This window comes from Arachis duranensis, chromosome 3, assembly GCF_000817695.3.
Source record: "Arachis duranensis cultivar V14167 chromosome 3, aradu.V14167.gnm2.J7QH, whole genome shotgun sequence".
Taxonomy (NCBI): domain Eukaryota; kingdom Viridiplantae; phylum Streptophyta; class Magnoliopsida; order Fabales; family Fabaceae; genus Arachis; species Arachis duranensis.
The window spans coordinates 133,254,143-133,266,565 of record NC_029774.3 but is presented as its reverse complement, the minus strand read 5'-3'; the positions used below and the strand labels follow the sequence as shown (position 1 = coordinate 133,266,565).

General features: G+C 34.0%; 3 protein-coding genes across 5 annotated transcripts; 1 reads left to right on the top strand and 2 right to left on the bottom strand.

Moving 5' to 3' along the window:
- LOC107481977 (3-oxoacyl-[acyl-carrier-protein] reductase 4) lies at nucleotides 1-2,636 on the top strand (the record flags this gene model as incomplete). Of its 2 annotated transcripts, none has more annotated exon segments than XM_016102332.3 (11): nucleotides 1-145; nucleotides 226-371; nucleotides 553-606; nucleotides 904-984; nucleotides 1,055-1,100; nucleotides 1,213-1,307; nucleotides 1,389-1,421; nucleotides 1,749-1,883; nucleotides 1,978-2,071; nucleotides 2,172-2,254; nucleotides 2,411-2,636. In XM_016102332.3, coding segments are annotated over 11 exon segments (945 nt in total), but the record flags the coding sequence as incomplete, so codon positions are not given.
- Nucleotides 2,637-2,761: 125 nt separating this feature from the next.
- On the bottom strand, nucleotides 2,762-6,174 carry LOC107481978 (lysine histidine transporter 2-like). Its single transcript, XM_021137085.2, has 7 exons — nucleotides 6,107-6,174; nucleotides 4,396-4,779; nucleotides 3,884-4,277; nucleotides 3,699-3,804; nucleotides 3,515-3,606; nucleotides 3,319-3,387; nucleotides 2,762-3,223 (listed from the first exon to the last, which is right to left on the bottom strand). Exons 1-7 carry the CDS (start codon nucleotides 6,157-6,159, stop codon nucleotides 3,125-3,127), a joined length of 1,197 nt encoding a protein of 398 aa, XP_020992744.2. The 5' UTR covers nucleotides 6,160-6,174; the 3' UTR covers nucleotides 2,762-3,124.
- A 1,524-nt stretch (nucleotides 6,175-7,698) lies between these two features.
- LOC107481979 (uncharacterized) lies at nucleotides 7,699-11,116 on the bottom strand. Of its 2 annotated transcripts, none has more exons than XM_016102335.3 (3): nucleotides 10,686-11,116; nucleotides 9,810-10,513; nucleotides 7,699-9,126 (listed from the first exon to the last, which is right to left on the bottom strand). In XM_016102335.3, the coding sequence occupies exons 2-3, from the start codon at nucleotides 10,497-10,499 to the stop codon at nucleotides 7,891-7,893; spliced, it is 1,926 nt and encodes a 641-aa protein (XP_015957821.1). In that variant the 5' UTR covers nucleotides 10,500-10,513; nucleotides 10,686-11,116; the 3' UTR covers nucleotides 7,699-7,890. The 2 variants fall into 2 exon arrangements, with proteins under 2 accessions (XP_015957821.1, XP_015957822.1); XM_016102336.3 differs by having other exon boundaries at nucleotides 10,894-11,116.
- Between the last annotated feature and the right edge of the window lie 1,307 nt (nucleotides 11,117-12,423).

The window sequence follows — 12,423 nt, the reverse complement described above, 5'->3', positions numbered from 1 at the left end:
TCCCTCCTCCTCCACACTGCCGGCGCCGGAGCTGGAATTGCTGCCCACTGCCGCACCCACCTCCTACGCCAATGGGTTCCAATCCACGCAACCAAACTCAACCCCCTCTCTCTACGCTGCAACACATCCTCCTCTCCCACTGCTGGTACTTATGAATATCATCTTCCTAACACTTTCTTTCATTCTTAAATTGATTAGTATGAACATGGCGCGCACATACAGTAGGAGGTGTAAGAGCTCAGGTTGCAACTGAGGCGGAAGCAGGAACTCCAGCTAGCCAGAATGCGGAAGCGCCCGTTGTAGTGGTCACCGGAGCTTCCAGAGGCATCGGTCGAGCAATTGCTCTCTCCTTGGGTAAATCTGGTTGCAAGGTTACTCATTCGCATTTGTTTTTTTTTTTTCCCTCAATCTCATCTTGTACACAATTTCATTTTATTTTTTATATCATATAACAAGCAAACTTGCCTCCATAGATGTAATATTGGCATAGCTTTCTCTCAGTTCTGCAATTCAGCTATTTTGGGTTTTTTTTTTATTTTTTTTTTATTGCAGGTGCTGGTCAACTACGCAAGGTCATCCAAGGAAGCCGAGGAGGTTTCCAAGCAGGTACATGGCTTCCATCTAAATTTATGTTTGGTTTTGTAATTCGGTTTGAAACCATGCACTGTCTATGTTTTTATGTGCACATTGTTGATGTTTATGTTATGAATCTTTTTTGTGTTAAACACATATAGTGTTCATGGTCTGAGTTGATCCTTGGGACAAGAGATGACAATCCTGTGCTGCGGTTACTTTGATATATTTATTCACAAGCAATAATATTGAAACTGAGGTATCCTGCGACCTCAGCCTGTTTATACTGACTGACTGACCTGTAGTAATTTCTTTGATCATTACTTGCAGATCCAGGAATTCGGTGGACAAGCTCTTACATTTGGTGGAGATGTTTCCAATGAGGCTGATGTGGAGTCTATGATTAAAACTGTGAGCAAATATTTATAAAGCATTGGATTTACATTCTATCTTGGCTGTTTCATAACTTCAATGTATGCAGGCTGTTGATACTTGGGGAACAGTTGACGTGTTGGTAAATAATGCAGGTAACTTAGATAAATCTCTTGTTCTAGGACTCTTTTCCATAATTACAAATTTCAAATTTCATATCTAGTAGAAATGAAACTGCATACTCAAAATACTATCTCATTGTTTTAGGAATTACTCGAGATGGCTTGTTGATGCGGATGAAGAAATCACAATGGCAGGAGGTTATTGATCTAAATCTCACTGGTGTTTTTCTTTGCACCCAGGTATTAAGTTCAGAATTTGAGTACATGTTATATTAAGTATACTTCTCTTTTAGAGGAGCTGACATGGTTTATTTTTTGCAGGCAGCAGCTAAAATTATGATGAAGAAGAAGAAGGTGACATCACACTTCAATCTCCTCCCTACATCTTTTCATGTCATATGTTTGTCGATGGTGGGAGGAAATGTTGTTGGATACAGCCCTATGGGCTTCAACTTGATCTTTGTCCTCATCAAATCATCTGTCCTGACTAAAATTCCTGCGTAAAATAACTAGAAGTGTTTTTCTTTTCTTTTTCTTCTGTTTTTAATTTTTATTGGTAGGGGGCTGTAATTTGGAAAAAGTTATCAGTCAACCACTGCAGTCTTTATTATTTGAAAAATTACAGCTAGCGTTTGCTAAAGCACTCTACTTTTATATCTCTGTTCTCTGGTGATTTTGCAGGGAAGGATAATCAATATTGCATCAGTTGTTGGTTTGGTTGGGAATGTTGGACAAGCCAATTATAGTGCTGCAAAAGCAGGAGTAATTGGCCTGACAAAAACAGTTGCAAAGGAATATGCTAGCAGAAGCCTCACTGTAATTTACAATAATAATTTTCTGCCTGATGTCTAATATGCAGTTTTATATAGGTTGATGGAATTTTACTGAAAACACCGACATTTCCTCACAGGTTAATGCAGTTGCCCCAGGGTTTATTGCATCTGACATGACTGCCAAGCTAAGCGAAGACATTGAGAAAAAGATTCTGGAGACAATTCCTTTAGGTGAGCATGACCAAAATATTTTTAGCCCCGAAGCACATGTAGCAACAGTTTAAAACAGTTGATAATGCTTTGTAACATTCTGTTTCAACCTTATATTCAGGGAGATATGGCCAACCAGAAGAAGTTGCTGGACTTGTGGAATTCTTGGCCCTCAATCCTTCTGCTAGTTACATCACTGGCCAGGTCCTTTATTTCCTTAGCGGTTTTTCTAGATATAGAACTAGTCTGATAACCTATCCCATTATATATAGTAGATTATGTGACTTATGTTATTTACATGTAATGTTTTTCCCATTCATCTTGTATGTGCTGTTATAAACCGGAACTGCTCTATTGCAGGTGTTCACTATTGATGGAGGCATGGTGATGTAAGTCAGTAATATGCTTCCTTTAGCAACTTGAGTTCTACGCGTAAAGTTCATACCAATAGGCAATAGCCACAGAAATTCAACTTCTTTCATATGGTGATAGTTCATTGTATGCTGATTTTTGCTCCAGTGTTATACTTGGTGACTTAATCCTATCATTTTTGTTTAGCTATTAAAAGGCTTCTAATTCGGATGAATTTGGCATCTTACTACATGTTGGTGAGTCTTCATCCTAATGCATATGAATACTCATCTTCTCTTCTTCTACAATAATAATAATAATAATAATAATAATAATAATAATAATAATAATAATATGCCGTACCATTATTGCATTCTTGGTGGGAATAATATGGTTGTCTGCATATAAAATAGAAAAATCACTTGTGACAGACAACTCTTCATCTTGATGGGTTGCAAATCTCAAAGAAACTACATGTTATGTACAGAATTCTTGTATGTGTTGTGTAGACGAATGGCAAAATATGTAAAGAATCCTAAACAAAATTGATTTTTAAAGGCCTAAAAAACATGAAAGATTTTGCACCCTATTGTAAAAGATCCGAGCATGCTCTAATAGTTCCTACTCGATTTGAACTAGAATCTACAGCTAGCTGCCTAGCTATCAACTAATAGATTATTCGAACAAAGCAATCATTGAGGGTGCTACCCTTGAAACAATAGCTCAGGAGAAGAACTTGTAGTTATGGATTGAAATGATGATGTTTCTCAGTGCTCCAATTGGGGATACTGTCATCAAAAGTACCCCAATCACAATGCATGTCTGAAATATAATAAAATCAGGTCAAAGTCTGAGCGTAATTACTAAAACTAAGAGGAGACTGTTCAAGGATTATTGACAGGGGTCAGTTAACATACCCAATTTACTATCCAAGACAAGCTAAATCTCTTAGGTTTGTAAACTCTAAGCCATATTATGCAAGGCAGCTGCAAGTAGGAAGAATGCAACACTAAGTATTTGATAATATATGATGACTACTAGGTCTTCTTTCTTAGGTGATTTGATTATATAATATGTGAAAAGGAAAAACAAATGCTTTGCTTATATACTTACGAAGTATGATGTTGGGGCAAAGGCAAATCCTCCAAGAAATCCAAGAAGTGAACCAAAGAATGGGACGCATATAGCAATTGCCATTGTGAATGCTGTAACAGTGGGATAAAATGTACTTAATCTAGATAGCAGTTCAAAATTCAAGCTAAGAAAAAGAGGGTCCATAAGCAATCACCTCACATACCTACAAATAGAGTGCGGGCAACTAATCGAAGTGTGAAGCATGGGGGGAACTTAAACTGCTTCACTAATAAGGTTTCCATCATATCAAACACTGGCATAGAATATACCTGTTGTTTCCATAGAACACATGAGAATGCTGATTGAATAAAAAGCACAAGAAGTCAACGAACTGAAAAATGAAACTACCTGGTAGCCACCAACAACATGGACAATAACAAACATGTTAGCAGCAGCAATGAGCCAAATAGGGTGCTCAAGAGTGATGAGGATGTTATCTTCAACCGAGTTTCCAAATACATAGTATCCAATGAAGGCAACAGGGAAGTAGCAGATTGCCACTCCTATGTATGCAAGGATAACTCCGTTCCACATTGGTTTCTTGGAAGGCACTTCTTCGGTTGAAGGCATTGTTGCTTGGATTTCCAGAACTACATTGTGGCCTGCATAGGCGAATGCTACATCTCCCAAGGCAGTCATGAAGTTGAACACACCATCTGCTGTGCTCTTTGAGTTGTAGCCATAATCCACATTTGGTTGAACTCCCTTCATAAGTGAAGCCACCCAAGCAATAGTTGAGTAGCTGTAATGTATTAATGTTGAAATCATTTTCATGTAAAAATAATAGTCGAGATGTAAAAATGTCTTAACAATACACTATAAGAAGATTGATGATATATATATAAAGGAATTTGAATTACGCAATAGACATGATGGCTGCAGCTAGAGAGACAGCAGAAATAGAGTTGAAGCTGGGGCATTGACAGAGTACAAAGTTGACAGATGCAAAGATCATAATCCAATAGGAGGTTCTGATGTCTTTGCATGTGGGACAAACGGTGCCATAAAACTTCTTAAGAGATTTGCCTCCAGTGACCATATAAACAATGCATGTGCCAACCTCAACAAGTAGCTGTTGGGGAACCACGATGTATAGGCCAAGCTTTTCACCAAAGGCATACTGCCCTAACTCGTGGTACCGGTCGAATCTCTTGCCGGGAACCATTTCGTGCATCTCAACCATTTGCCATAGTGTAAACAAGGTGATGATCCATGACAATAACATTGCAACCACGCCAGGACCCCTAAATTCAAACACCAAGATTAACAAGGTAAACTATACCCATGAAAAAAGATATAGAAATGCTATTTGTACACTAAAATCAACTACAAATATATATATGCATAAATATATGTGTCCTTCAATTTATTTTCAATATATATTTATATTGCAACATGTATTTTATACTAGTAGCTAATTTTGATCGCCAAATTTAGTGTACACTTAGCATAGTTTAGATAAGTATTTAATTTGTATAATTTTAAAAGATTTATTTATTCACGATATTTATTATGTAATTTTTAAAATTTTTATCCATAATAACATAATTTTAAAAAATAGAATAATGTAATATTAGTTTGATTCAGCTGAATTTTCTTAGTTTTTATAAGAATAATTCTATCCAATTATATTATTTTCAATCTTTATTATTGAGATAATTTTTTATAAAAATAATTCTATCTATTAGAATTTATTATTTTTGGCCATCAATTAGTCATTAATATTTAAAAGTGTGAATGAAAATATATTATTGAATTATTAAACTAAATTAATGACTAAAAATAATGACAAAAAATAATAAAATTTGATGAATTTTTAGTATTTCTCTTTTTCTTTGTTTATGTTAGAGTCATAAGGAGGAGGTATATCAAATTCAAGATTGCAAGATAGGAAGAGTACTTTGGTTTTTAAAGTACTTTGATAAATTTAACATTATAAAGTAGAAAGCGATTATTTTATTTTGGTGATTACTATCTGAAGATAGTAACTAGATGAAAACGTATTATATTAAATAATTTAATTAAATATGTTAAATCATTTAATTATTATTTTCATATAAATACATTTTTATTCGATTTTGTTTTAGCTACACCTACACAGACATGGGAGTTCACGTTCAAACTAAACAAGTGAACAACTAATGATTTCACGCATTTATGATGGATCTATTCTCGTGAGATGTGGCAGTTTTCATTTGTCCTAATAGATCTACTGAAAGAACTTCACAACCATTATTAATACATCGATTTTCATAACTGTCTAGGAATATCTAATTATTTTATAAACAAGAGATGCTTGACATTTATTTTGGGAACAAATATACATTTTTTTCCATGTATAAAAGGTAACATTGTCAAGATTTCATTTGTAACTTTATAAATAGGTAGAGACTTGTGTGTAGTTGTATTCATATGAAGTTAATAGTCTTTATATAATTTAACATGTTTGATTAAATTACTATCTAACGGTCTTCATTCATGCGAATTTATACTTAAATATGATACACACTTAATGACTAAAAATTAGTGGGTAGCATACTTAATGAGTAATAGTTAGGGCATAATTATTACCAGCCCATCTTTGACATGGCATAAGGAAGGCTGAGGACACCAGCACCAACCATGGCGGTGAGGTTGTGAAAAGCAGAGTACCACCATTTGGCATTTCTGGAAGCAGTGACAGGAAGCCAATTATCAATGGCAGACTTTCTTGAATCGTTAGTCATTTCTAATTTGCAAACAAAATCTTGTTCAAACTAAACTAGTTAAGCTATATATATAATATGGATAAGTACACAGATCTTTATAATCGGGTAAAAGACGCGGTCTTCAGTTCTGTTATTCTGTAACTGCCGTAGCAAAGTATGTCTGGTAGTTGGATAATGTAAGCTAAACATAGAAAAACAGATGCATTACTTCTTGCTACCATCACCTATTTTCTCTCTCAGTTATTTATTATTGCTTGGTCTACCGTACATTTTGATCAAAGTATCATACTTCTGATCCTTTTTGATATGTTATGGTCACATTTATCCGAGTTTCTTGAAAGGCCACTGCTACAGTGGTTCATTAGTGGGAATTAAAAGTGACAAAAAAAAAGTATTACTATTGATTAACTAAACTTTACTTGTATGGTTTTAGTGGTGGTTGATTTTGTATTTAATCTTCTTGACTATCTAGCATTACTAGTTGCATAATTGGTTTGTTATAAATGATAGTGCTTTAATATGAATTTATTTACGACTTCAATTTTTCTTTTTTTAATATGTGAATCTATGTATTCATATATTATGATTTATGAATGGCCAAACCTAGAAGTATATGCCTCGCGTAGACATATAAACACCAGAAGGTTCGATTAAATATTAACTGTAGAAATCATTAAAAATAAAATAATTGTATGTCAAAATCAACAGAAATATAGATGCATATATTTTATTTATAATTATATTAAAATATACAAATGTCTAATATATATACAGGGACGGACTCAGAGGGGGCGAGTAGTGGCCTCGGCCCCCAAAGTTTTAGAAACTATATTTATATATGAGATATGTATTTAAAAAATAAAAAATATTATATAATTTAATATTTTTATATGTATTATTTTTTATTATGTGATAGATTTATGTCTTAATTATTTAATTAATTTACTAATATTTTTCATTTAACTAATTTAATATCATACCCTCAAGTCTTTGTAACTTTTAAATTAATTTTTATATAATAATCTCTATATTTATTTAAAAAAATCATTTATTTATTTTATATTAACATATTTAAAATTATATTATTATATTAATAATAACTTACGTAGTTATAAAAAATACTTATTTTTCTTTTAAATTTACGTTGTTGAAAGAAAAATTTTTATAAAAATATCTTATATCTTGTATTCTATAAAGGTATTGTGTCTTTCAAATAATTAATAATTTATCATTTATTTGTAAATTTTTAAAATCTTTTGAAAGAATTAATTTTAATTAATAAGATGAAATGTACTTCATTATTTTAATGCAATTCTCTTCCCTTTTATTATCTCTTTTCTCCTATATAAAATAATGAATTACTTTTTTAAGTTTTTATTATTGTTCATCTTACTAGTTTTTATATTTTTCATTTGTAGTTTATATTTTATAAGGAATATAAATACAAAAGCTAACTTTCAAGTTTCAACAAGTAAATCTTGAGAAGCATTTATTAGTATTCCCACTCATATTTGGAGTTGGCTTCTCAAATACAGTTGAACATTGAGCACGTTATATCATCAATACATAAGCTCCAACAAACATAAATGATTACAACTTGAGCTAGAATATATTCTTTTTGACAAAATGATTCATGCTGAATATCATTTATGTAACTAAAGAACTGAGATTTGTCCTAGTGCAGCTATTTGCACCCTCAAAAGCCTGCTCTTGTGCTCCAAAAGAAAAATACTTATTCATCATTTTCTTATTGAAGGAACCCTGCCTGAAGTTCAACTGTGGTGTACAACAATCTATATCAACACCCTTATGTTCTTGAAGACTATGAGTTGAATGAGCAGCATTAGCAATAGGCACATATGGCTTTACCTGAATTACCCCTTGCATTAGGCCTGCAGCAAAATAACTTCTACTGGATGGACTTGGGAGATTGGTCATTATAGGTAATGTTCTCTTGTTGTTTGGAAGGGAACACAGTTTTGAGTATCTTTGCCTTAATGGAATTGGAATGTCTTCCAACTCTTTACTTGAAATGCAAGAAGAAGCTACAGAATCATCATCTTGAATTTCTGATACTGCCTTTTTAGTCTCTCTTCCTCTAGGCCTCCCGAAAAGGAACTTTAAGCGCCTTTTCGCATCGTTGATAGGACTAGACTTGCTGCAATGTGGAGAATCAGCTAGCTTGTAATCATGCGGTTCACTGCTTGACCATGAATTTGACTCCACACTTGCCTGATCAAAATTGTCATCATAGGATTTCTCAATGCCTGTGTACAAGAATATCTCACCATCCGGTACCCTGAATGAAATGCCAGGACTTGTTACAATGCCATGATTCTTCAGATGAGTAACAAGAGTATTTCTTGCTATATAATCCTGACAATTAGAGATGCCACCGGCTGAAATCAACTGCTTGATCAAGATTTCAGATGATGCTGATTTCGACCTCTGCTTCAAATGATCCAAGGGGGTCATGCCATCCGCATCGCGAACGTTCAAATCAATTGATGGAATGGACATCAGTAATTCCACTATTTCACATTGGATGTTATGAATCACAGCTACGTGAAGAGCTGTTCTTCCATCATTGTTCTTGATATTTATGATGTCCTGCATGTCCACAATCTTTCCACTAATCAATTGGTTCATGAGCTCAGTGTGCTTGTCTAGTCTTCGGAATCCAGGGCTTCTGAAACCAGCCACTGCCATGTGAAGAAAAGTATCTCCATAATGATTGGTTAGGGATGCTAATGAGGGTGATGCTTGAACCAGAATCTCTACCACAGGTAAGTAACCCCTGTAAGAAGCCACATGTAATGCTGTATTGCCTTGTACATCAGTTGAGTTGATAATATCAGATGACTCAATTAAGTTTCTCACTACCTGTATCATGAAAATAAGTACAAGGTTATATGGATGATTGGTTTCTAACCCCAAATCAAGTGCAAAAAGATATTACAAGAATTTCTACAGGATTAGAAGAACACTAGAACATCGCACTAAAAATCTTACAATTCGCTGTCAACTTTGAACCTGATCACTGTTCAATGTTGCTAACAAGAAAAGATTTATGCTTTTTCATTCTCCCCTAAGTAAGAAATTTTGTGATAATCCCAAAGGGATGGTAACATTAGCATCAAAATGTAACCCAAAACTCCTAGCAAGTTTTAACCACTTTGATGTGCTTAGATTTACTGCGAAAGTTGTATTTTTAAGACCTTTGACTGGGTGGGACAGTTTCTACTTTCTACATAAAAGGTCCAGAGTCATAGACCACAATTTATGGGGACCATGCTGCTACTTAAAGCATACTGAGCAGGTTTTAATGCATACTTCTTGAGAATTATTATACTTCTCTTTTCACTTCCTTTTTTTTTCCCTTTTACAGTTAAAGTTTATTCAGACTGAGCTGGTCAAATGAAGAAAACTGTATTCAAGTAATCCATAAAATTATTATAAGATTTTGAACAATCACTAAGAATCTGATATGTAATGTCCCATATGATTTCTCTTCCAAGATCAACATTAAACAAGTAGAAGAACTCATGAATTTTGTTTGGCCTCACCTCAACTTGGCCTCTGCCAGCTGCTGAATGCAAGACAGTACACCCTTGAGAATCTCTGTAGCACAAAATCTCAGAAACATTTTCCACAAGCTCCTTCAGCATTTCCCAATTCCCTCCTCTTGCAGCAGCATGAATTGCTCTATTCACCATCTCTCTCTTGAAAACACCACCATCACCATGATGTTCTTCACTCCCAGAGAGTGCAGAATCAAGTAAGAGCCTGAACACCACACAATTCTTGCTCCTTGCAGCAGCATAGAGTATGTCAGTGACACCATACTCTCCCTCACCAAAAACAAGCAAAGGGTCTCTCCTCAACAATTCCTTCACAAATTCCACATCCCCTGCTGAGGCTGCAGTGTAGAGAAGCCATCCACCATAGCCAGCACGGATGAGGGAGTTGTACTTGTGTTCCCTTCTTCCGTTCTCACATTCAAGCATGAGGTTCCTTGCAACCTTGGAGCGGCAACTTGCAACATCTTCAAATTTAGCCTCATCATCCCAAACGGCTTCGAGGCGGCGAATTCTACGGAGGGAAGTGAGCTTGATGAGGAGGTTGGTGTCAAGGTGGAGAAGCTCAGCAACAAGATCATAGAGGCCATTTGCTGCAGCCCAATCAATGGGGGCTGCATACCACCACTGGTTTCCTGTGCTCTCCCAACGAAGAGGGAAGCATGATGGAGAAGCCATGACACCCCCAGTAACTAAAACATTGAAAGACACAAACTTATTTGGAGAATAGAACAAGCAAGATTCTATATCTTCAGACAAAACTCACCATAATCTTCTATATTCACTCGAAAACTGGGCATAATGGGGGGTAGAGACACAAACACAAATTTTCTATCTTGTTTATGTTTAGTATATGGCACTTACCTAACAGAACATAAATGAATAAAGTGAAACCACACAGCACTAAGAGAAGCAAATATATGCTTATTCAGTTATTCTCTTGGGTTGAAAGTTGTTGAAAAGCTAGTAATATATGCTTATTCTCTTGGATTGAAAGTTGCTGAAAAGCTAGTAGGTCGAAAAGTAAAAGTAGGGGGGGGTAAAAAAAATGGAACAAAGGTATGAGATTAACCTTGTGAAGAGTGAATAGTGCAAGATTGGTAGCCAAACTATGGACTATAGGATGCCGTAACTGGATAGCATGAAGAAGTTGGTGGCTAGCAAGGAAAAAGAGTGCAAAAAAATACAGAAAGATACCAAGTATAAAGTGTTGGCATAGTGCATTAGATGACAAAAGGAAAGGAATTGTGGGTGAGGTTCAATGCAACTGTTCATCCATGGTGGTGGAGGAAAAAGTTAAAAGGAAGGCATAGGAAGATTATGATTCTCTGGTCCGTGAATACCAAGGCCAAAATAATATTTTAATAAATTATTATAAGAATCATAGACCCCACCATTATGGTGCTTGTCTTCATTCACTTTCACTTGAGGAAACTTGATTCTGTCATTTAACAGCAGACCATGGAGCACACATGTAGCCGGTTACATACGGGAAAAAAGATCAAACACATAGAGTGCACAAAATTTTTTATTCCTAGTTTAAGGTGCAAATCTATCCGATTTTTTTTTTTCGTGTATAATAGACGGAGAGGAGTGGTTTACAGAGAGTGGATCCTCTCTAATAAAAAAAAAAATTAAATAGTATTCAGTATTTAATTTTATTTTTTATTATTATTTTTTATTTAATTTTGATCTCACTTATAAAATTAAATATGAGAGATCACATTTTATTCTCTCGAATATTAAAAAAATGAAAAGGATTCATTTACTGTTTTATATATGATTATTATGTATTTTGTTTTAGACTTTTTTTTTATATTTATATATGTATTAAATTCACAGTTTTAAACTTCATTGAATTAATGAATTTGAGTTTTTTATTTATTGAAAAATTGAACCTGTCTATATAATAATAATAAAAAAAGTCACATGTCATTAAATGAATATCCATTCATATCACAACACTTTTTTTTAATGTTAATTTAGAATTATATTTCATTAAAATTTTATTAAAAAATTATTAAAAAAATTATTAAAAAAAAGAAAGAGTTCAATATCATTTGTTAAGAGGATGATCTCGTTAAAAATTTTATAAAAAAAATCTAAGAAGGACAAAAACCTGACCAAGAAAAAAAATTACCGTCTCTCTCCTCTTGTCAATATTATTTAATATCTTAAAATTGGTGCAACTCAATTTAATATACCAATTTTTCAAAAGAATATTTTGAAAGTGACTTTGTAAATAAATCTATTAGATTATCGCTTGAACGAATTTATTGGATATCAATTGTTCCTTGATTTTGAAGGTTACGAGTGAAGAAGAATTTACAAAAAATATGCTTTGTTTTATCACTTTTAATGTGTCCACCCTTAAGTTGAGTAATGCATGTTGTATTATCTTCAAACAGAACAGTTGAAACTATTTTTCTATCAGTCAGTCCACATGATGATAAAATATATTGGATTGAACTCTCTTTCGTAGACTTCCGTGATATAGTTGTATCACCATATGTGAATATGTATCCTATTTGAGATCTTCTTTTGTGTGGATCAGACAAGTATCATACATCTTCATATCCAACTAATTGTGACTTGGATTCAT

Bases quoted from the DNA above. Each gene is read 5' to 3' on its own strand.
- LOC107481978 (XM_021137085.2), bottom strand. From the start codon at position 6,159: ATGGTTGGTGCTGGTGTCCTCAGCCTTCCTTATGCCATGTCAAAGATG. The intron at 4,780-6,106 runs GTAATAATTATG...GTTTGAATTTAG, and splicing joins GCCATGTCAAAGATGGGCTG to GGGTCCTGGCGTGGTTGCAA. The intron at 3,224-3,318 runs GTATGTTAACTG...ATTATATTTCAG, and splicing joins TGTCTTGGATAGTAAATTGG to ACATGCATTGTGATTGGGGT.
- LOC107481979 (XM_016102335.3), bottom strand. From the start codon at position 10,499: ATGGCTTCTCCATCATGCTTCCCTCTTCGTTGGGAGAGCACAGGAAAC. The intron at 9,127-9,809 runs GTGAGGCCAAAC...TTCATGATACAG, and splicing joins CTGGCAGAGGCCAAGTTGAG to GTAGTGAGAAACTTAATTGA.